This window comes from Oryctolagus cuniculus, chromosome 9 (genome assembly GCF_051225735.1).
Source record: "Oryctolagus cuniculus isolate XC-2025 breed Fujian yellow rabbit chromosome 9, ASM5122573v1, whole genome shotgun sequence".
NCBI classification, from domain to species: domain Eukaryota; kingdom Metazoa; phylum Chordata; class Mammalia; order Lagomorpha; family Leporidae; genus Oryctolagus; species Oryctolagus cuniculus.
The window spans coordinates 102923134-102944558 of record NC_142875.1 but is presented as its reverse complement, the minus strand read 5'-3'; the positions used below and the strand labels follow the sequence as shown (position 1 = coordinate 102944558).

The following is a 21425-nucleotide window of genomic DNA, read 5'->3' as shown; positions in this document are numbered from 1 at the left end:
CCTGTGTGCCTGGAGGAGGAAGGCCAGGTAGAAGCTGTCATCGTGAGCCTCCCTGGCTAGGTGCGCCCAGGAGGAGGAGGAACCGTGCGTCGTGGAGCGCCCGCAGCCTTTCGGTCCCATGCACACCCACTGCCCAACTCCAGGAGCAGCCCCAGCTGACATCACAAGCCCCTTCCTCCCCAGGCGCCTCCTGCACCTGCCCCTCTGAGCCATCCCCAAAGCACAGCCCTTACAGGGATGCACACAGTGACACACGGTGATACACACTTCCTCCTCCCCGGTCCCCGGCAACACCAGCTGCCTCCTTGAATTTATGCTCGCGTGCAGAATGGGATGAGGTGGGGACAGGACGCGAACCGCTGCACTACAGAAGCCCGCTGCTCGCCACCCTCCCCGCACCCTCCTGCTCCGCGCCTCCCTTGCCCCACCCCCCCAAGTCGCCACCATCCAGTTTCCCCGCCCTCCACTGGCCACCCGCCCCACACCCCCAAAGCTGCCCTGCAGTCCTCCTAACACGGGCTCAGGCCGATGACCCTGGAAGAGCGGCCAGGAGAGGCCGAGGGGGACCGGGGCCCAGGGAGCCGCCTTTGCGGCCGGGACTCGGGGGAGGAGGGAGGCCCTAGGGGGAGGGGGAGGGAAGAGCGCGGAGGGAGGGAGGGGGGCGGAGGAGGAGGAAGAGGGCGGGCGAGCTAGAGCTGGAGCCGGCGGGCGGCGGGAGCCCGGGCGCGGAGCCGCGCCGGGAGTGCGTCTTCGAGGCAGTGCTGGGCGCAGCCAGAGGTAAGACGACCCCTGCCCCGGCCCGCGTCGCCTCCCCTCTTCCCTCAGCTGCTCTCTCCCTACTCCCTGGCCGGCCCCTCCTCCCCAGCCACCTGCTGTTGCTGCCTGGAGAGCAGGGTGGGTGGGTGGGTGACCGGAGGGAGGAGCTGTCTGACCTTACCCTTGCACCGCGAAGGGCGAGGGACCCCTGCCGGCCAGGGCGCGCGCCCCCCAGCCCCCCTGCCGCCTCCCTCTGATCCCTCTCTGTCCTTCACCCCCTCTCCCTGCCCTTCACAGCCTTCCTGCCTTCCTCTCCCCCTCTGCCTCCCCATCCTTTTCTTCCGGAGCCCACCAGCTGGGCCTGGACAGAGGTGGGTGGGCAGGGGTCCACGGCTGTGGGGAGGGGAGTGGGGGGGCGCTCCTGACCAATTCCCTCCACCTCCCTCTGGCTGGCCATTGCCATGGCAACTAGGGTGTACTGGGCTTGGAGGGAAGACAGAGATGGGGGTGGACCGGAGCCTCTTGGGGAGGGCAAGGGTCTGAGGCTCTCCCAGCAGGACCGGCCGCTGTGTCCTTTTCTCACCCATTCACCCCAAAGCCTTTGTGCCTGTACCTACAGCCTCGACTCTTCCCCGGGAGATTCACCGGGTTTCCTCTTAGTCCCCTCCCCAGGGCTCTCTGAAGCTTAGAGTCACTAAAAGCAGCCCCTCCTCCCATCAGAGGGAAACTGAGGCTGTGAGCCAGGACTCCAGTGGGAGCCAGCACCTTGTAGAACATTTGGCTTCTCTCCTCCAGCCTGCGATTGCCTGCTGCTCCCTCCTCCCTCCCGGCTCCCTCCCCAGGGGGTTCTGAGCTTTCCCTTCTATTTTCAGATACTACCACTTTGCCCCCTTTCTCTTCTGCTCAGACTCTCCTCCTGCTCCCCAGTTCCCCCTCTTTCCATTTCTGGATCCTTCTGATGTCAGCAGTTTCCCCGCCTTCGGGTTCCCTAGCACCCCCTATCCCCCCACCTTGGTCCCAGCCTCCCTCTCCCATTTTCTCACATCCCTGGGTAGCTGAAGGGTGATCATCCAGGCTTGGGGGAATGGGGTTGAGCACCAAGACGGCTGTACCCGGGAGCCTGGCAGGGAGGGGAGGGGGCTGCAATGCCACATCCCAGTTTGCTGTGAATCCTTGCGATGAGACACGTCCTGTGTCTCCCATCAGCTAGCATGAAGGCAGGGGTGAATGAGCACTGAGCAGCAGGTATACTGGAAAGGTACCTGGGGGCTCCTGAGGGAGGAGACAGGGAGGAAGGGAGGCCTTTGCTGGAGGTCTGGTGGATCAGGAGCTTGGATCTGTGTGTGGTGTTTGGATGGCCACCTGGTTGAAGGCAGGGACATGGTCTGGGTGATCCCTGTGGCCCCTAAGCAATCAGTGAGTCCTACAGTTTCGAGAGAAAGGCGGCACCTGAAACCCTCTGGAGAACCTGCCAAGGGCCTACCTCTGCCCCCTCCCTGCCCTATCTCCTCTTTCCCCTGCAGCTTGTCCAAGTGGCTGAGGCCCACGCCCAGGCCCCTGGGGGCATTCAGAACATCTCTGACTGGTCAAGAGCCCAGGGAAGAGGAGGCCTGGAAGGCGCAGCATGGAGACCAGTGCACCCCAGCCAGCCTCCTAGTTGGGAGAGCAGCCAGCTTGCCGCCCCCACCCGTCCCAGGGCTACTTAGGGAAGGGCCTACCCAATATGGAGGCTGGACACTGCCTCTGCTGAGCCTCTGTCTGCTCCTCTGCCCTCCACGCCCGGCCTCAGCTGGCTCAGCCGTGCAATGCTGAGCAGTAGGGCGGGCCTGGGGCCAGCCGGCCTCAGCACGGGGCAAGCACCGTGGGCATCATGGGGGTGTGCGTGAGTGGGGCTCCTGGGTGAGACCTGGCCCCCGCCCCCAGGAGCTCGAGGGGGGCGGGGGGCTGAGGATAGGATGTCTCGGGGCGGGCTGGCAGCAGAGGAGGCCTCCCTGCGCTCCAACGCACTGTCCTGGCTGGCCTGCGGGCTCCTGGCTCTGCTGGCCAACGCCTGGATCATCCTGAGCATCTCGGCCAAGCAGCAGAAGCACAAGCCGCTGGAGTTGCTGCTCTGCTTCCTGGCGGGCACGCACATCCTCATGGCGGCCGTGCCCCTCACCACCTTCGCCGTGGTGCAGCTGCGGCGCCAGGCTTCGTCCGACTACGACTGGAACGAGAGCATCTGCAAGGTCTTCGTGTCCACCTACTACACGCTGGCCCTGGCCACCTGCTTCACGGTCGCCTCGCTCTCCTACCACCGCATGTGGATGGTGCGCTGGCCCGTCAACTACCGCCTGAGCAACGCCAAGAAGCAGGCGCTGCACGCCGTCATGGGCATCTGGATGGTCAGCTTCATCCTCTCCACGCTGCCCTCCATCGGCTGGCACAACAACGGCGAGCGCTACTACGCCCGGGGCTGCCAGTTCATCGTCTCCAAGATCGGCCTCGGCTTCGGTGTCTGCTTCAGCCTCCTGCTCCTCGGGGGCATCGTCATGGGGCTGGTCTGTGTGGCCATCACCTTCTACCAGACGCTGTGGGCTCGGCCCCGGAGGGCTCGGCAGGCCCGGAGAGCGGGGGGCCGTGGTGGGGCCAAGGCAGGGGGGCCGGGAGGAGGCTTGGGGACCCGGCCAGCTTTTGAGGTGCCCGCCATTGTGGTGGAGGATGCCCGTGGGAAGCGGCGGTCCTCTCTGGATGGCTCCGAGTCGGCCAAGACATCCCTGCAGGTCACCAACTTGGTCAGCGCCATCGTCTTTCTCTATGACTCGCTCACGGGGGTGCCCATCTTGGTGAGACTGGGGTCCACCATCTCCTGGTCCTTGTCCAAGCCCCAGCTCCATCAGCCACCTGGCAGCTCCGTCATCTTGCCTCTGGCTCCATCATCCCTCTTCCTCTCCTTGCCCCTTACCCCCTCCATTTGCGACCCCTCCATCTTCCTGCTCCCAGCACCGGCCTCCTGGTGCCGCTGTGTACTCTCTAGTTGACACTGCTCCGTCAGCCTGCAGCTGTATTCCCCATCCTGCAGCTGCCACAGCTGTCATCCAGCTGCGGAGCGTCACTCTCCATTCTCCAATTCCCTCTGGGGACCACACGGTCTCTAAGTATCCCTGGGTGGAGACCCCACAGCGCTCACTCACCCCACCACTCGTCCAGTCCCCAACCTTGTGTCCCTCCCGGCCCCAGGCCTTCATTTTTCCCATGAGTCAGTCCCTTCCGCTCTGTCCAGCCCATCCCTGCCTCCGACTTGCACCTCCGTGCCTCTGTCCCCATCACAGGGCCCGGAACCCTTTGCTGACTTCTTGGCCACCAGCTGCACTGGGGCTGCCGGAGGAGGTCAGGGTCAGGGGGCTGCGGGGGCTCCGGGCCCTGACTTGCGCCACCCACGTCCTCCTGGCAGGTGGTGAGTTTCTTCTCGCTCAAGTCGGACTCGGCTCCACCGTGGATGGTGCTGGCTGTGCTCTGGTGTTCCATGGCACAGACCCTGCTGCTGCCCTCCTTCATCTGGTCGTGTGAGCGCTACCGCGCCGACGTGCGCACCGTGTGGGAGCAGTGTGTGGCCATCATGTCGGAGGAGGACGGCGATGACGGTCAGAGGAGGGCCTGTGCTTTTGCTTTCCTGGACACCTGTCTTCTCCCTTTCCCACCCCGTCTCTGTACGGATGGGCTGTCCTGGGGTGCCCTCTGCTGGACAAAGTCCGCACCATCCCTGGGCTCCCCTTTTCCTGCACAGGCTCCTGGCTGCCTGCTCACTGTTTCTCTGTGCACCCAAGGGGTTCCCCCTCGAGGCCCACACGGTTCTGCTCTTGGAGGAGGAGGGCAGACAGTTGTTGCAAGGTGTTGCAGTGAATGCCTCTAGATGCAGGAAGCACTAGGGATTCAGCACTGTGGGCTACCCTTGCCGACCTCCGGGAACTTTAGAGACCCAAGGAAAGCAAAGGTTCAGGTTGGGGTGTGTGGTGGGGGCGGGTACTCCCTGCCTGGACCCACTCTGCCCCTGTTCTCTCCTAGACGGGGGCTGTGATGACTATGCAGATGGCCGCCTGTGCAAAGTTCGCTTTGATGCTAACGGGGCCGCAAGCCCTGGGGGCCGGGACCCCACCCAGGTGAAGCTGCTGCCTGGAAGACACATGCTCTTTCCCCCTCTTGAGAGAGTCCATTACTTACAGGTAGGGGCTGGGGAGCACACCCCCCACCACTTCTCTCCAGATTCCACTGCCCACTCCCACCCACTATGGCCTGGTGCTGGCCTGCAGGGCACCAGAAAGGGTAGGTGGGCGAGGACACAGCAGGAAGGTGTGCCCCCTCCAACCTCTTAGAACCGGGCTGGCCCACTGGAGCAAACACGCGAAGACCCTTAAGACAGGCCGCCTCGCAGAGCCCCCACTTCCTTTGCTTCCACCTCCTCTGTCCCTGCAACACCTCCAGGTCTTACCCATCCTCTTCCCAGGTCCCTCTGTCCCGCCGTCTGTCCCACGATGAAACCAACATCTTCTCGACTCCTCGGGCACCGGGCTCCTTCCTGCACAAGTGGTCATCCTCCGACGACATTCGGGTCCTCCCAGCTCAGAGCCGGGCCCTTGGAGGCCCCCCTGAATACCTGGGACAGAGACACAGGCTGGAGGATGAGGAGGATGAGGACGAGGAGGAGGCTGAAGGCGGGGGGCTGGCCAGCCTTCGGCAGTTTCTGGAGAGTGGGGTTCTGGGGTCAAGTGGGGGACCACCGCGGGGTCCCGGTTTCTTCCGGGAAGAGATCACCACCTTTATTGACGAGACGCCTCTGCCTTCCCCGACTGCCTCCCCGGGACCCTCTCCTCGTCGGCCCCGGCCACTGGGCCTCTCACCCCGCCGACTCTCCTTGGGGTCTCCTGACAGCAGAGCTGTTGGACTTCCCCTGGGGCTCAGTACAGGGAGACGTTGCTCCCTGACAGGGGGGGAGGGGGCTGCAAGGGTTTGGGGAGGGTCTTGGGGCCCAGGGAACCCCATCTTCCCCCAGATGACTCTCTGAGCCCACTGGGCCTGCTGGACTTGAAGGAGGGGCCTGGGTAAGTAACCCTCACTCCAGCTGCCTCCAGACTCTGGGGAGATGGGACTAGAGACCGGAAGTGGGCTCCGGAGCCCCTACACTCTCCCATCCCAGTGACCAGATGCCCTGCTCTCCTTTCACCACCCTTAGCGAAATGTATTAAAGGCTGACATGTTGCCATGGAAACGTTGGTGTCCAGTGCACTTTGGTGGTGGAGGGTGTGCACAGAGGCTTGGGGCTTCGGAGAGGCTCATTGAGGACAAAACAGAGCAGGGGCGGTGGCCAGAGGCCGGGAGGACAGGGAGAAGCCGTCACACTCTTCAGCGCGCAGACTGAGCAGAGGCAGGCGTGTCCAGTGTGGCGAGCTGGCCGTGGAAGCCAGGGAGATACTTGAAAGTGGTCTTTGGGGCCTGAAGGGTCTTCTTTCAGATTCCCTGCGGTGGTTTTAGGGGTCTCTGTCCCCAATGCCCCCAACTCGCCCCTTCCCCCAGATCCATCCAGGAGCGACTTCTGGGCAGTGAAGTCCTTGGCCGCCCTGCTGTGCCAGGCCCAGAGCCCTCCCCGTGGCTCCGCAGGCTCCTTCTGCAGAGGCGTGGGGGTGGGTGAGTGCGTGAGAGGCACCCGGGAGCTGCAGCGCAGAGAGAGGGGAGAACACAGCCCCAGACACTCCCTCCACAGCCCGGGCCTCGGGCCTCGGTGCCAGCCTGCTGCCCTTGGGCCCGTTTCCCTTTCTCGCCTGGGCCGGCCTCCCTCTTCCTTCTCTGCCATCTCTCACGGCGGCCTCGCCCCGACTGGGCCTGGGCCCCCCTCGCTCCCTCAGCCTGGCGCATTCCTTTTCTCCTCCGCTCCCTCCTCCTCTCCATCCTCCCTTCCTTCCCTCCCCCCTCCCCCCTTTCCTCTCCCTCCCTCGCGGCTCCCCATTTCCCTTCGGCAGCGGCCGGCCGCTCGGGCACCATGCTCCGGCTCCTCCGGTTGCTGCTGCTGCTGCTGCTGCTGCCTCCCCCGGGGTCCCCCGAGCCCCCCGGCCTGGCCCCGCTGTCCCCGGGGGCGCCCCCTCAGGCCCCCGACTTGCTCTACGCGGACGGGCTGCGCGCCTACGCGGACGGGGCTTGGGCGCAGGCCGTGGCGCTGCTGCGGGAGGCACTGCGGAGCCAGGCGGCGCTGGGCCGCGCGCGGCAGGACTGCGGGGCGAGCTGTGCGGCCGAGCCGGGCGCCGCGCTCCCCGCCGTGCTCCCGGGCGCCCCGGGGCCTGACTCCCGGCAGGAATCCTGGGAGCCACTGCTGCTCCGCGCCGCGCTCCGCCGCGCCGAGTGCCTGACCCAGTGCTCGGCGCGGAGGCTGGGCCCCGGGGGCGCGGCGCGACTCCGCGTGGGGAGCGCACTGCGGGACGCCTTCCGCCGCCGGGAGCCCTACAACTACCTGCAGAGGGCCTACTACCAGGTGCGGGCGCCGCCTGGCCCGTCTCGAGGGTCCCACCCCCGGCGCTGGTTGCTGGGCCGGGAGAGGGCGGAGAGCCGGCGCCCGGCGTCGCACTAGCACTGGGGGCTGCGAGGCGCGTTCAGCAGACCTCAGCGTTCCAGGAGGTCCCGGCAGAATCGCCGCCCGGTACCTGTTAGGGTCAGAGGGACAGCCCGGGGAGAGTGCGAGCGCCCTTGCCGTGGGGCGGGAGCTCAGGAGGCGGAGTGGGAGTAGAGCGAGATGGAGGGAGGGGGCCCGCGAGGCGCTGGCGAGACCTTGCTGAGCCCCCCGGGGAGCGAGTCTAGGGGCGGAACTGGCGGCTGGACCTGGACGGCGCGGTCAGGGCTGGTGATGTGAGCCTTCGCTTGGGGGCAGGCTAAGGTTTGGGAAAGGTAAGCCGTGAGGGTTCCCCAGGCCAGACTTCTGGGGATGCGCGCAGCTCCTGAGACAGTGGCTGCTGCCTACGTGGCTAAGGGAGGGCGCTGGTCACACACCTCAGCTCAGGGTCCTAGAGACCTGTGGGTTTTTGGCTGGTCGCTGGGGTCTCCCCAGCTTTCCCACCTCACTGAGCCATCACTTGGCAGCTTGTCTCCCAGATGAAGCCCCTCCGGGGTCCCACCCTTTCCGCAGTCTTCAGACCCCCTTCCCTTAGAAAGCAGGCTCTTGGGGAGTCCCGGTGTTTTGATTTCTAGGGGACTGCAGGCTGGAGTGTGTGTGGGCAGGGGCGCTGGGAAGGCGGTGGAGGTCTGAGACCCCCACCTCAGGACTCCCTCCTGCCTTCGCTCCCCAGCTGAAGAAGCTGGACCTGGCCGCCGCGGCAGCACACACCTTCTTTGTGGCCAACCCCACGCACCTGCAGATGCGCGAGGACATGGCCAAGTACAGAAGGATGGCGGGGATTCGGCCCCAGAGCTTCCGGGACCTGGAGACGCCCCCGCACTGGGTGAGGCCCTCAGCACCACTCCTGCCTGCCTTCAGCCTTTCTTGTTTTACATTTTTAAAATTTTTTTTCACTTTGTAAGCCGGAGAGACAGAAGTTTTCTGTCTGCTGATTCACTCCCCAAATGCCCTTCACTTCAGCCAGGGCTGGGCCAGCCTGAAGCCAGGAGCCAGAAATTCAGTTTGGGCTTTCCACGGGGATGGCAAGGACCCAAGTACTTAAGCCACCTTCTGCTGCCTCCCAGGTGTGCATTAGCAGGAAGCTGGAATCCGAAGCTAGGCGTGGACGCAAGCCTAGGCACTCTGATAAGAGATGTGGAGTGGTGGCTGCTGCTGCTGCTGCTGCTTTTGTAAAGTAATTGTGGCTGCTTCAAATGTATTTCCTCAGCAAGCCTTTAAAAAAAAAGATTTATTTGTTTTAAAGAGAGTTTCAGAGACATAGGGAGAGACAGAGGGAGATCAATCAATCTTCCACCTGCTGATTCTCTCCCCAAATGGCTGCAACAGCCAAGAGCTTCTTCTGAGTCTCCCACGTGAGTAGCAGGGGCCCAAGCACTTGGGCCATCTTCTGTGGTTTTCCCAGGCCAATAGCAGGGAGCTGGATCGGAAGTAGAGCAGCCAGTGCCCATATGGGATGCCAGCACTGCAGACAGTGGCTTAATCCGCTCTGCCACAGCGCAGGCCCCCAAATGGCTTTTTAAGCACTGCCTCAAATATCCACCCCTACCCCCAGCCTTTGTGCACAGGCCTCATTGACTGTGGCTCTGAGCAGCTCGGGCCTCGGGAGAGCTGGGTTCTGGTCTTCAGTGACTTGGAGAGGAGAATCCTTCTCCAGCACTTGGTTTCCTCTCTAATGGTCCCTGACGTCTGAGGCTCTAACATTCTGGTTCTTGGCCTCACCCTGTTCTTCCCCAAGGTGAACAGGAAGCCCAAGTCCATGTCCCAGTTGAGACCATTCCCCTCTCTCCCAGCCTTCCTCAGCACCCCGTCCCCAGGCCCAGGATCTCGGCTGATCACCCCTCTTCTCCCTAACAGGCAGCCTATGACACTGGCCTGGAGCACCTGGGACGCCAGGAGGTGGGGCTGGCACTGCCCCTGCTGGAGGAGGCGCTACAGGGGAGCCTGGCCCAGGTGGAGAGCTGCCGGGCCAGCTGCGAGGGGCCTGAGGAGCAGCAGGGGCTGGAAGATGAGGAGGAAGAAGGGGCTGGGGGGCAGGGGGGCCTCTATGAGGCCATTGCAGGTAAGGGGTTGTGTGTGTGTGTGCATGTCGGGGGTGCGGGCTTGGTGCCAGGAGAGGAGGAGCCCGTGTGAACTGAGTGGCTCGTGTGTGTCCCCTACAGGACACTGGATCCGGGTCCTGCAGTGCCGGCAGCGCTGTGTGGGGGACACAGCCACACGTCCTGGCCGCAGCTTCCCTGTCCCTGACCTCCTTCCCGACCAGCTGAGACGGCTGCATGAGGCCTATGCCCAGGGTCAGTGGGGGCCGGGCAGGGCAGACACAGGGCGTGAAGGTTTGCTTGTGACAGCATCCTGAGCCCACCCCTGTCCCCCGCCTGTCTCTGGGTCTGTAGCTTCTCTCGCAGGACTCTGAGGGGGACCTGTCACTCCAGGAAGACTCTAAGTTGCTCTCCTTTGGCGCCACTGTGAAAAGCTCAGCGGGCAATGGGTGCCTCTGGCTCCTTTGGCCCATGCTGCTTCTCGCCTTCCTCTCTTTCCACTCTCTTCTGCTTTGAACTCTGTCCGCTGCGGTATGTTTGAGTGAGACTCACAACAAAGGAGGAGCAGATCTGCAGGGCTGGGTGGGGGCTGCCGCAGTTGGGTGGGTGGCTGGCCGTCCATGGCCACCTTCTGCAGCTCTGCCTCCGCCCACCTGCTCAGTCCCTGCCCCCGCCCCGCTACTGCGTTTCCAGTGGGGAACCTGTCCCAGGCCGTGCAAAATGTCCTGAGCGTCCTGCTCTTTTACCCGGCGGATGAGGCGGCCAAGAAGGCACTGGCCCAGTACCAGGCCCAGCTGGGAGAGCCACGCCCTGGCCTCGGCCCCCGGGAGGTAATCCCTTCACGCTTACCCGAGAGATAGTCCTAAATGAGACCCCATCTGGTCTCCTACCCGAGCACTCTCATCCCCCAGGGGAGCCCCTTAACCAGTGTCAGACTTCCGAATCGCCTCCTGTCCCTCCACCACCCACAAATTGAAGCTCTGAGCCCAGCCCCCAACTCCACCTGTGCCTGTGCGCACACGCCGACAGACACGTGCCCACACTCACTCGAATGCACGCACATTCTCATGCACATGCACTTCTACACTCACATGTGCCACGCCCGCTCTCACGTGCTCACACTCGCACGCCCTCCGTCCCTGTTTGAAGCCAGATACTCTGAAGCTACACCCTGGAGGAGGGTTGAGCTGGTGACCCCAGGGGCGGGGGGCAGGGCCAGCGTGAGGCCCTGGGGCCCTGAGCCTTCACTCCGCTGTGTCTCGTCCCCTTCGGCCACCGTCCGCCCTGGGGCCCGCAGGACGTCCAGCAGTTCGTTCTCCGGTCTCTCGGTGAGAAGAGGCAGCTCTACTACGCCATGGAGCACCTGGGGCGCAGCTTCAGGGACCCTGTGAGTCACCCACTGGTCCCCAGTCCCTTGGCACTCCATGGGAGGGAAGCAAGCGCAGGCCCCGTGTGTGGGTGGGGGTGGGGGTAGGGGTGGCTGGTCAGCAGCCGTGGTCCACATCTCTCCAGGACCGGGAGGCTTGGAGAAGAGTCTGCCGCCTCTGTTTCAGGGGAATCCTGAATGGAGCAGGGTTCTCAGCCGTCCGGCACCACGGCCCCAGCCCCGGCCCCCGGGGAGTTCCTCTGTTGCGGGGAGGGGCTATCGTCCATGCTGTAGGGCCGGCAGCAGCTTCCCTGGCTTCTCCCCAGCGGTTGTCAACAGCACGTCCTCACCCCTGACTCCCGGCGATCAGATGCATTTCTGGACATTGCTTAGTGCCGCGAGGGCAGGGGCCAGATCGCCCTGATGGAGAGTGAGGACCCCGAGGACACTTCCAACGCTGGCTGTGTCTCTTACTAGCCTTCGGATTTTTTTTTTTTTTTAAGATTTATTTATTTATTTGAAAGGCAGAGAGAGAGAGAGAGGTCTTCCATCTGCTTGTTTGCTCTCCAAATGGCCTCAAGAGCCTGGAGCTTCTTCCGGGTTTCCCACGTGGGTGCAGGAGCCCAAACACTTGGGCCATCTTCTACTGCTTCCCCAGGCTATAGCAGAGAGCTGGATCAGACGTGGAGCAGCCAGCGCTCGAACCGGCGTCCATATGGGATGCAGGCACTGCAGGCAGCGGCAGATCTAAGATCAGGGGTTCCAGGAGCTGGCCTTGGTGGGTGATGGCATTTTTCTTGACCACCACAGGACGCCTGGACCCCAGAGACTTTCATCCCTGAGGCGCTGAGAGAGAAGCTCAGGTAGGAGGTGTCCTGTGGTGGGCGGGGTCTGGCCGGAGCTGGGAGGCAGGTGGGGTGCAGCCCCTGAGCCTGTCTCTCAACCCTGAGAGAGGATCAGGAGAAGAGGCCCTGGGACCGTGAGCCCCCACAGCCGAAGCCCCTGACTTACTGGAAGGGTAAGTTCTGGGGCCTGCAGGGTCTGGGGGTGCCTGCTGCTTCTGGGCTGTCCTCGGGCAAGCCCCCACCCCGTGCCCTGTCTCTCCCCCTGCAGATGTCCTTCTCCTGGAGGGGGTGACCCTGACGCACGACGCCAGGCAGCTGAATGGGTCGGAGCGGGCCGTGCTGGACGGGCTGCTCACCCCGGCTGAGTGCGGGGTGCTGCTGCAGCTGACCAAGGTGGGAAGGCAGGGCGCGCAGGTGGCGGGGCGCAGGGCAGGCCCCTCCACCCTGTCCTGGTTCTCCAGCAGGAACTGTGCCACACGCTGCCTCCCAGCTGTGCGTTTCACTCTTAGTTCATTTTAAACTTGGTATTTATTTGAGAGACAGAGAGAGATCTCTCCTCCATGGACTCACTCCCCAGATGCCCACAGCACCTTGGTTTGGGCTGGGCCGCTGCCGGAGCCAGGAAACTGCATCCAGGTCTCCCATGTGGGAGGTAGGGACCCAACTTCATGAGCCATCACTCGCTGTTTCCCAGGGTCTACACTGGCACAAACTGGAGTCAAGACCCAGTGCAGGAACCCAGCTGAGGCACTCTGATGTGGGACACCTCAACTCTGATATGGGGCACCTCAACTCTGATATGGGGCACCTTAACATAACCACTAGGCCAAATGCAAGTCCCTGATCTCTCTCTCTCTCTTTTTAAAGATTTATTTTGTATTTATTTGAAAGACAGAGTTACAGAGAGAGGTAGAGACAGAGAGAGAGGTCTTCCATCCACTGGTTCACTCTCCAGATGGCCGCAACTGCCGGAGCTGAGCTGATCCAAAGCCAGGAGCCTAGAACTCCATCTGGGTCTCCCATGTGGGTGCAGGGGCCCAAGCACTTGGGCCATCCTCTGCTGCTTTCCCAGGTCACAGCAGAGAGCTGGATCAGAAGTGGAGCAGCTGGGGCTCTAAGTGGCACCCATATTGGAGCATCACAGGCAGTGGCTTAACCTGCTGCACCACAGTGCTGGCCCCTGAGCTCAGTCTTAAAGAGGGGGACAAGGCCAAGAAGGGTAGAAAGGCAGTCCCAGAGGGAGAGGAACAAGTGACATTCTGGGAAGTGCAGGAGAGCACAGGGGTTAAGGACATGGGCCAGCTCCAACAATTATTACCTGCAGGATCTTGGGCAATTTATTTTAATGTCCCTGAGCCTGGCCTTTTTTTTTTTTTTTTAAGATTTATTTATTTTGAAAGATGGGGGTGGGGGAGAGAGAATATCTTCCATTTGATGGTTCACTCCCCAGATGTCGGCCAGGCTGAAGCCAGGAGCCAGGACTTTCTTCCATGTCTCCCACATGGGTGGGAGGGGCCCAGGGATTTGAAACATCATCTTCTGCTTTCCTAGGCTATTAGCAGGGAGCTGGACTGGCAGTAGGAGCAGCCAGGACAGGAACTAGCACCCATATGGGATGCCAGCATTGCAGGTGGCAGCTTTACTTGCTATGCCACAGTGCTAGCCCCTGGTTTTCTCATCTATGAATACAAAATAGGACTTTAAAAATTTATTGGCCGGCACCGTGGCTCACTAGGCTAATCCTCTGCCTTGCGGCGCCGGCACACGGGGTTCTAGTCCCGGTCAGGGCGCTGGATTCTGTCCCAGTTGCCCCTCTTCCAGGCCAGCTCTCTGCTGTGGCCAGGGAGTGCAGTGGAGGATGGCCCAAGTACTTGGGCCCTGCACCCCATGGGAGACCAGGATAAGTACCTGGCTCCTGCCATCGGATCAGTGCGGTGTGCCGGCTGCAGCGTGCCGGCCGTGGCGGCCATTGGAGGGTGAACCAACGGCAAAGGAAGACCTTTCTCTCTGTCGCTCTCTCTCACTGTCCACTCTGCCTGTCAAAAAAATTATTTATTTATTTATTTATTTGAAAGGCAGAGCATGAGAGAGATAGAGAAAGACAGAGACAGAGACACACCTTCCATCTGCTGGTTCACTCCTCAAATGGCAGCAACAGTCAGGATGGCACCAGGCTGAAGCCAGGAGCCAGGAACTCCATCTGGGTCTCCCACATGGGTGGCAGGGGCCCGAGCACCTGGGCCATCTTCCACTGGCTTCTCAGTCACATTAAAAGGGAGCTGGATTGGAAGCAGAGCAACTAGGACTCCAACCAGCACTCTGATATGGGATGCTGGTGTGGCAAGTGGTGGCGTAACACACTGCCACATACCAGCACCCAAATAGACCATTAATAGTGTTTCTGGGAGGCCAGTGTTGTGGCACAGGAAGTTAAGCCGATGCTCGCAATGCCAGCATCCCATGTTGTGGTACAGGTTGGAGTTCAGCTGCTCTGCTTCTGATTTAGCTTCCTGCTAATGGGCCTGGGACGGCAGGAGCAGATATCCCAAGTGGTTTGGCCCCTGTCACCCATGTGGGAGACCAGGATGGAGTCACTGGCTCTTGGCTTCAACCTGGCCCAGCCCTGACTGTTGGACATCTGGGAAGTGAACCAGTGGATGAAGGTCTCTTTCCCTCTGTCTCTCTCCTTTCTCTGTCTCTCTGTGTTTCAAATAAATAAATCTTTAAAACATAGTATATTTGTTGTAGGATTGTTGCGACAATAAACGAGTAGATAGTATATTAGCTGTCATTGTTTTTATCAGGTTGTATGAATACAGGAGGGGCAGGCATTGTGGCTCGGTGGGTTAAGCCTCAGCTTTGGGCATATACATCCCATGTCAGAGTGCCTGGGCTTGTGTCTCACCTCCACTTCTTTTATTTTGACTTTTTTTTTTTTTTTTGACAGGCAGAGTGGACAGTGAGAGAGAGAGACAGAGAGAAAGGTCTTCCTTTTGCCGTTGGTTCACCCTCCAATGGCCGCCGCGGCCAGCGCACCGCGCTGATCCGATGGCAGGAGCCAGGAGCCAGGTGCTTTTCCTGGTCTCCCATGGGGTGCAGGGCCCAAGCACCTGGGCCATCCTCCACTGCACTCCCTGGCCACAGCAGAGGGCTGGCCTGGAAGAGGGGCAACCGGGACAGAATCCGGCGCCCCGACCGGGACTAGAACCCGGTGTGCCGGCGCCGCTAGGCGGAGGATTAGCCTAGTGAGCTGCGGCGCCGGCCTTATTTTGACTTTTAAAAATTATTTATTTGTTTGTTTATTTATTTATCTGAAGCAGTTACAGAGAGAAAGGGAGAGAGGAGAGAGACATCTTCCATTCACTGGTTCATTCCCCAGATGGCTACAATGGCCAGGGCTGAGCCAGGCCAAAACCAGGAGCCAGGAGCTTCATCCAGATCTCCCATATAGGCAGCAGGGGTCCAAACACGTGGGCCATCCTCTGCTGCTTTCCCAGGCTGTTAGCAGGGAGCTGGATCTGAAGTGGAGCAGCCGGGACTAGAACCAGTGTCCACTGCAGTGGCATTGCAGGTGGCAGCCTTACCTGCTATGCCACAACGCCGATCCCCCCCCCTTCTGATCCAACCTTCTGCTAATGTGCCTCCTATAATGACTCAAGTTCTTGCGTTCCTGCCACCCATGTGAGAGGCCCGATGCAGTTCCTGGCCTTTGGCTTCAGCTTGCCTCCGCCCTGGCTATTGTAGGCATTTGAGGAGTGAACAAGCAGATAAAATATCCCCCCCCCTTTCTCTGTCACTTTGCCTTTTAAATAAATGAATACCTTTTTTAAAAATATGAATTTAGCGGTGAGCATTTGGTGTGATAGTTAGGCCACTGCTTCAGATGCCAGCATCCCATGTTGGAGCGCCTGGCTTCATGTCCTGGCTTCACTTCTCCAGCTGCCTGCCAATGTGGGGCAGTGGGTGATGGCTCAAGTGGTTGGGCCCCTGCAACCCACATGGGAGACTTAAGTGGGGTCCCAACTCCTGGCTTCAACCTGGCCTGGCTCCAGTTGTTGCAGGCATTTGGGGAATGAATCAGCTGATGAGATCTCTTTCTGTCTGTGCCTCTGTACCTCTGCTTTTCAAATAAGTACAATAGATTTTTAAAGAGAAAAAAAGAGAAGTTAAAAATAAAGTATGAGTTTATTTTGCTGTGTAAGTTTTTGAAATTCATGCGTAGATTTTAATATTTCAGTGAGGGCCTTCTGTACCCCTCTGGAGAGCGTGAGCTGTGTATGTAAGTGGTGGACAGCTATTGATCCGAGGACCCAGGCACTGCATTCCCATAGAGCCTCCAAGTGCAGGCTCTGGAGTCACCGCCGTCCCCCTAGTGGCCGTGTGTAGAATGCAGTGGGAGAGAAATAGGGGGAAATGCTTTCTGGAGGGCAGTAGGCCTGTCTGTGCCTGGGATTAGATCCTTATTTCAAGAGACTGAAGTGAGGGGCCAGATGAGCAGTATGCAGAACGTCAGAGAGAGAGACGTTCAGGACTAAATCCCTGTGGCAGGTGATGAGAGGATGGAGTCAGGTAACTCCCCAGTCACAGGCTTCTCTCCCTTGATCACACGTATTGTGGCCACAGGTCATTTGCACTTGCTGTTCCTGCTGCCTGGAGCATTTCCTCTCAGATATTCAAGTGGCTCCTTTGCATTATTGGCATCAATGTAGATGTCACCTCTTCAATTAGCATCTCTCTCCCATGCCCAGGCACTGTTAAGATTGTATTTTCTTCATGCTGTTACCACCATCTGAGTTGATCTGGTTTATTTATTTATTATCTCAAAATATAAACCCTGGGGTGGGTGTTTGGCGCAGATATTAAGATGCTACCCGGGCCGGCGCCGCGGCTCAGTAGGCTAATCCTTTGCCTGCGGCGCTGGCACAACGGGTTCTAGTCCCGGTCGGGGCGCTGGATTCTGTCCCGGTTGTCCCTCTTCCAGGCCAGCTCTCTGCTTGGGCCCTGCACCCCATGGGAGACCAGGAGAAGCACCTGGCTCCTGGCTTCGGATCAGCGCGGTGTGCCGGCCGCAGTGCACCGGCCACGGCGGCCATTGGAGGGTGAACCAACGGCAAAGGAAGACCTTTCTCTCTGTCTCTCTCTCTGTCCACTCTGCCTGTCCAAAAAAAAAAAAAAAATGCTACCCAGGACCCCCGCATTTCATATTGAAGTGCCTGAGCCCAGCTCTCCCCTGACTCCAGCTTCCTGATAGTGTGCACCCTACAAGGCAGCAGTCATGGCTCAAGTAACTGAGCCCCTGCCACCCATGTGGGAGACTCAGGTTGGGTTGCTGCCTCCTGATTTCATCCTGGCCCATCCCCAGCTGTTGCGGGCATTTAGGGAGTGAACTTATGGGTGGGAGCTCTCTCTCTCTCTCTCTGCCTTTCAAATAAATAAAATGAATTAGAGTTTAAAGCTCTCGCGAGGGAAGGGACTGTCTTTGCTTACCGTGTTCCCAGACCCTTGAAGAGCAGCACGTAGTAGATGCGCAGTACAAATGCGTTGAAGGAATGACTGTAAGAACAGGTTGACTTGGGACCAGGCCATCTCCCAAAGCGGAGGCTCACGTGCTGGCAGAACTCCGCCGTGGCACTTAAACTAAGCTTCCAAAAGCGGACAGCAAAGTGAATGTCCGAAAAGAGAAGGATCCCGGGTGTAGACACCCCAGCACGGAGCCCCTGGTGCTGAGGGTGGGTGTGTTGGTGTTTGGGCACCCGGGACCAGCATCGAGGGGTGGTAGAGCCGTGGCATCCGTAGTTTCTCTGAGGCAGTGGAGGTCAGAGGATAACACCCCAGCAGGTGCTATCACCAGCTTCTGGCCTGTGCAACTTCCTGTCTCCAAAAAGACTCTTGTGTTCTCGGCCCATGGGGGAGGAGTGATCCAGCCCCTCCTGCCCCGACCATGGCTCCCTCAGCTGTCCTTCCCCCGTCAGACCCCGGAGAGTCATGGTCCACGCACCCACAGAGGGTCGTTCCCTGAGAAGGGGGCTGCAGCTCAGGAGAAGGAGCCACAGGAAACTGCGGGAGCCTCTGGCCTCTTCCCAGGAGTGGGAGGGCGGGAGGCCAGGTCTTGCGGCCCACAGCAAAGCACCTCCCTGTTTAGGATGCAGCTGGGGCTGGAGCCAGGTCTGGCTATCGTGGTCGCCGCTCACCCCACACCCCCCACGAACGCTTCGAGGGGCTCACAGTGCTGAAGGCAGCGCAGGTGAGAGGAGGCGGCCCTGGCCTGGCCTGATGCCCAGGACTAGAGCCGCAGGTATGGGGAGCCTGGGCACCAGGGCTTAGCTCCTGGGATGGACCAAAAAATCCCTGGTCCCTAGGCCCAGGGCTGAGAAAGCGGGGACTTCCGCTGCCATGGAGCTGATGGAAGGAGCAGTTTCATTTGGTTGCTGGGACTGCAGAGGGGCAGGGGCTGGGGCTGGGGCTGGGACCACCCGTCCACTGCCTCCCTCCATTCCTGCCCCTCCTCTTGCCTCCTGCAGCTGGCGCGGGCCGGGGCTGTGGGCAGCCAGGGTGCCAAGCTGCTTCTGGAGGTGAGCGAGCGCGTGCGCACCTTGACGCAGGCCTACTTCTCCCCGGAGCGGCCCCTGCACCTCTCCTTCACCCACCTGGTGTGCCGCAGCGCCATAGAAGGTAAGCCGGAGGGGGGGGCGGTGGGCCTCCCCAGCCTCAGGTGCCTGTTGCTCATGGCACCTCGGCACCACTGCCTCTGTGACTTTGAGCCTTCACCCCAACTGCCCTGCCCAGGTGGGTGCCTGGCTTCTCTGTCCGGCTGTGAGCCCCGGGGGCAGAGGGCATTTAGCAGCCCCGTTTGTGTCCCAGGTGAGCAAGAGCAGCGCATGGACCTGAGTCACCCCGTGCACGCCGACAACTGCGTCCTGGACCCCGACACCGGGGAGTGCTGGCGGGAGCCCCCTGCCTACACCTACCGAGACTACAGGTGGGTGGCCTTGCCGGGGTGGGGGTGCACAGGCAGGTGGGCACACAGAGGTCATTCCGCTGCGGGCAGGGGTCTCACCACCTTCCGCCCTCTTCCTCCCCAGTGGAGTGCTCTACCTCAACGATGACTTCCAGGGGGGTGACCTGTTCTTCACTGAGCCCAACGCCCTCACTGTCACGGTATGTGGGTGGGGGTGGCAGGGTGCCAGGGCCCAGCTGCGGAGTCAGGATTTAGAACAGAATGTTCCCAGAGGCAAATGCAGGGAATGGTGGGGGCCACCTGTGCCCCCTCCTTCCCCTGCTGTCCCAGACCGCTGTGTTCGGGGGCTGGGCCAGAGCAGGTCTCCAGACCCTGCCTGCAGCGTCTGCCTCACCTCTTAAAGGAGGATGCATGGCGCACAGCCTTTCTGGTCCTCGCTCGCCACAGCAGGGCCACCTAGGCTGAAGCTCAGATTCTGGTTCTTCACCTGCTGAGGTCCTGGTTCCCAAGTCGGGTGCGGTGGCAGTAGTTTAGATTTATCACTGGAGAAAACGGGCCGGTGCCTGGTGAGAATAAGTCATGAATGCATGTTGGGTGGTATGATCCCCTCCTTCCTGGATCAATTTCTGCATAGACACCAGCAACTCAGAAGGTGTAGGTGTTTGGTGTAGCAGCGAAGAGGCTGCTGGGGATGCCCACATCCCATACTGGAGAACGGGGGTTCAAGTCCCCTCCCCGCTTCTGATTCCAGCTTCCTGCAAATGTGCACCCTGGGAGCCAGCAGGTGACGGCTCAGCCAGCTGGGTTCCTGCCACCCACATGGGGGACCCGGACTGATTTCCTAACTGCTGTCTTTGGCCTGGCTTGGTCCTGGATGTTGTTGGCATTTGGGGGGTTAACCAGGAAATGATAGATATCATTTTCTCTTTCAAATAAATATAAATAAATAAATGTTTTTTAAAAAAATTGAGTAGGAGAAATGAGCAGTGATTTTTAAAAAATTATATTCATCTACTTTTTCCTTTTTTTTTTTTTTTTCCAAGAAGCAGAAAAAGAGAGATAGGGAGAAGAGAGAGAGAGAGAACTCCCATTTGCTGGTTCATTCCCCAGATGTCTGCAATGGTCCAGTCTGGGCCAAAGCCAGAAGCCAGAAACTGAATTCAGGTCTCCCACATGGGTGGCAGGAGGCAGCTCCTTGAACCGTCACCGCTGCCTCCCAGAGGCTGCTTTAGCAGCGAGATGCAATCAGGAACCAGAGCTGGAAGCAAACCCAGGCGCTGCGATGTGAGGTGCTAGGCAGTGACTGCTAATTCTTACCCAGCCGCCTACCCACCTGTAGTCCAGGCTTCCTTGGTGGAGAGATGCCTCCAAGGTACTCACTCTCTTTGACCCAGAACCTGGCCCCTGTGTTCCTGCCCTTACCCTGGACTCGAAAAAGCAGGGCACAGTGGGAAGGCGCCAGCAGGAGACCCCCAATGGAGGCCCCACTCTCTTTGGCTTCCAGCTCCATTAGCCTCTGCCTGGCATTTTCACTCCTTGCCAGAACCAGTCCCCGGAAATTAAGGAGTGGGAAGTGATGGGCGGGAGAGCAGGCCCACCCTGCTGCAGGGAGCCAAGCCTGCCTTTCCCTCCAGGCTCGGGTGCGGCCTCGCTGCGGACGCCTCGTGGCCTTCAGCTCTGGTGTTGAGAATCCCCATGGCGTGTGGGCCGTGACTCGGGGACGGCGCTGCGCCCTGGCGCTGTGGCACACGTGGGCTCCTGAGCACAAGGAGCAGGTACGGAGCACGGGACGGCTGTGAGGGAGGGAGGCTGGGGGGTGGCAAGGGGCTGGGGCCAAGATGGCGCAGGAGAGCAGCATGGGGGCGGTTGGCCCAGACTCTCCTCCCCACCCCACCCCCAGGAGTGGACAGAAGCCAAAGAGCTACTGCAGGAGCCAGAGGAAGAAGAGGAAGAGGAAGAAGAGGAGGAGGAAGAAATGCCCAGCAGAGACTCTTCCCCAGAGCCCCCAAGCCGCAGGCTTCAGCGGGTCCAAGACAAGACTGGGAAGCCACCTCGGGTCCGGGAGGAGCTATGAGCAGCTGCCCAGCTCCTTGGGGACGTACATGGCCACTGACACGTGGAAGGTCAGCTCAGGGTCAGCCCCCATGCAATATCAGGAGCAGAAGAGCAAGTTCTCTGTCCCCACACCCCACCGTCTTGGGGACCCAGAAGGGCCGTCCGGCTCTGGACTCAGAGGACCCTGCACAGACCAGCCTAGACTCGCCGGGCCTGGCCCCACAGGTGGATGGACGGGGGATGCAGTGCCTCCCTGAGGGGCAGGGGCAGGGGCAGGGGTAGGAACTGCCTGCCTTCATCCAGGAGGATGAGGGCGAGGACACCGGGCTCTCCTCTCCCAGCCCGAGCAATAAAGAACATGAGGCTCCATCAGCCAAGGTGGGTCCGGTGTGTCCGTGTCTGCTGGCTGCAGTGGGGGTGGCTGAGGCGGGCCTGGGAGGAGACAGGTGTCTCTGGGCCTCCCAGGGGCGGGGCCACTGGAGCCTGTGATTTGTCAGGGAAATCTCAGCACCTGCTTCCCTCATGCAAATAGGCCCAAGCCCCTGACAGCTGCTCCTCAGGCCTCCAACCCTAAACCTTGTCTTCCGTCTCTGAGCTCGCCTGGGCCTTGGGCGGCCTGACCCCCTGACTCCTGCTCTCACAGCTCCACCAGGACACCGTGTGTCATGGGAGCAAGAAGGGGCCCGACCCCAGGCCGGGAGTGGGGGCTGGGGGCTCCCTTCCATGGATAATCCATCCTCTGCCCACAGAAGGGGCAGGCTCTGCCAGCCTT

General features: G+C 60.6%; 2 protein-coding genes across 5 annotated transcripts; both read left to right on the top strand.

The window, feature by feature from the left end:
• Positions 1 to 637: 637 nt before the first annotated feature.
• Positions 638 to 6001, top strand: GPR162 (G protein-coupled receptor 162). Its single transcript, XM_002712902.6, has 5 exons — positions 638 to 777; positions 2280 to 3581; positions 4190 to 4379; positions 4801 to 4958; positions 5240 to 6001. The coding sequence occupies exons 2-5, from the start codon at positions 2712 to 2714 to the stop codon at positions 5795 to 5797; spliced, it is 1776 nt and encodes a 591-aa protein (XP_002712948.4). The 5' UTR covers positions 638 to 777; positions 2280 to 2711; the 3' UTR covers positions 5798 to 6001.
• Positions 6002 to 6400: 399 nt separating this feature from the next.
• P3H3 (prolyl 3-hydroxylase 3) lies at positions 6401 to 21030 on the top strand. Of its 4 annotated transcripts, XM_089304529.1 has the most exons (16): positions 6401 to 7255; positions 8064 to 8216; positions 9248 to 9452; positions 9553 to 9717; positions 9827 to 9938; positions 10067 to 10259; positions 10727 to 10816; positions 11606 to 11658; positions 11746 to 11813; positions 11909 to 12033; positions 17783 to 17884; positions 18162 to 18312; positions 18502 to 18619; positions 18723 to 18798; positions 20233 to 20373; positions 20499 to 21025. In XM_089304529.1, exons 1-16 carry the CDS (start codon positions 6770 to 6772, stop codon positions 20670 to 20672), a joined length of 2412 nt encoding a protein of 803 aa, XP_089160655.1. In that variant the 5' UTR covers positions 6401 to 6769; the 3' UTR covers positions 20673 to 21025. The 4 variants fall into 4 exon arrangements, with proteins under 4 accessions (XP_089160655.1, XP_051706113.1, XP_089160653.1 ...); XM_051850153.3 differs by lacking the exon at positions 9827 to 9938 and having other exon boundaries at positions 9553 to 9684; positions 10123 to 10259; positions 20499 to 21030; XM_089304527.1 differs by lacking the exons at positions 6401 to 7255; positions 9827 to 9938 and adding an exon at positions 7316 to 7665 and having other exon boundaries at positions 9553 to 9684; positions 10123 to 10259; positions 20499 to 21030.
• Positions 21031 to 21425: the final 395 nt, after the last annotated feature.

What these genes read in the sequence shown, in the direction of transcription:
- GPR162 (XM_002712902.6), top strand. Translation starts at nt 2,712, where the DNA reads ATGTCTCGGGGCGGGCTGGCAGCAGAGGAGGCCTCCCTGCGCTCCAAC. An exon ending in GGAGGAGGACGGCGATGACG is followed by an intron (nt 4,380 to 4,800) that starts GTCAGAGGAGGG and finishes GTTCTCTCCTAG; the next exon opens with ACGGGGGCTGTGATGACTAT. An exon ending in AGAGAGTCCATTACTTACAG is followed by an intron (nt 4,959 to 5,239) that starts GTAGGGGCTGGG and finishes TCCTCTTCCCAG; the next exon opens with GTCCCTCTGTCCCGCCGTCT.
- P3H3 (XM_089304529.1), top strand. Translation starts at nt 6,770, where the DNA reads ATGCTCCGGCTCCTCCGGTTGCTGCTGCTGCTGCTGCTGCTGCCTCCC. An exon ending in CTCTCTTTCCACTCTCTTCT is followed by an intron (nt 9,939 to 10,066) that starts GCTTTGAACTCT and finishes CACCTTCTGCAG; the next exon opens with CTCTGCCTCCGCCCACCTGC. An exon ending in GGCGCAGCTTCAGGGACCCT is followed by an intron (nt 10,817 to 11,605) that starts GTGAGTCACCCA and finishes TGACCACCACAG; the next exon opens with GACGCCTGGACCCCAGAGAC.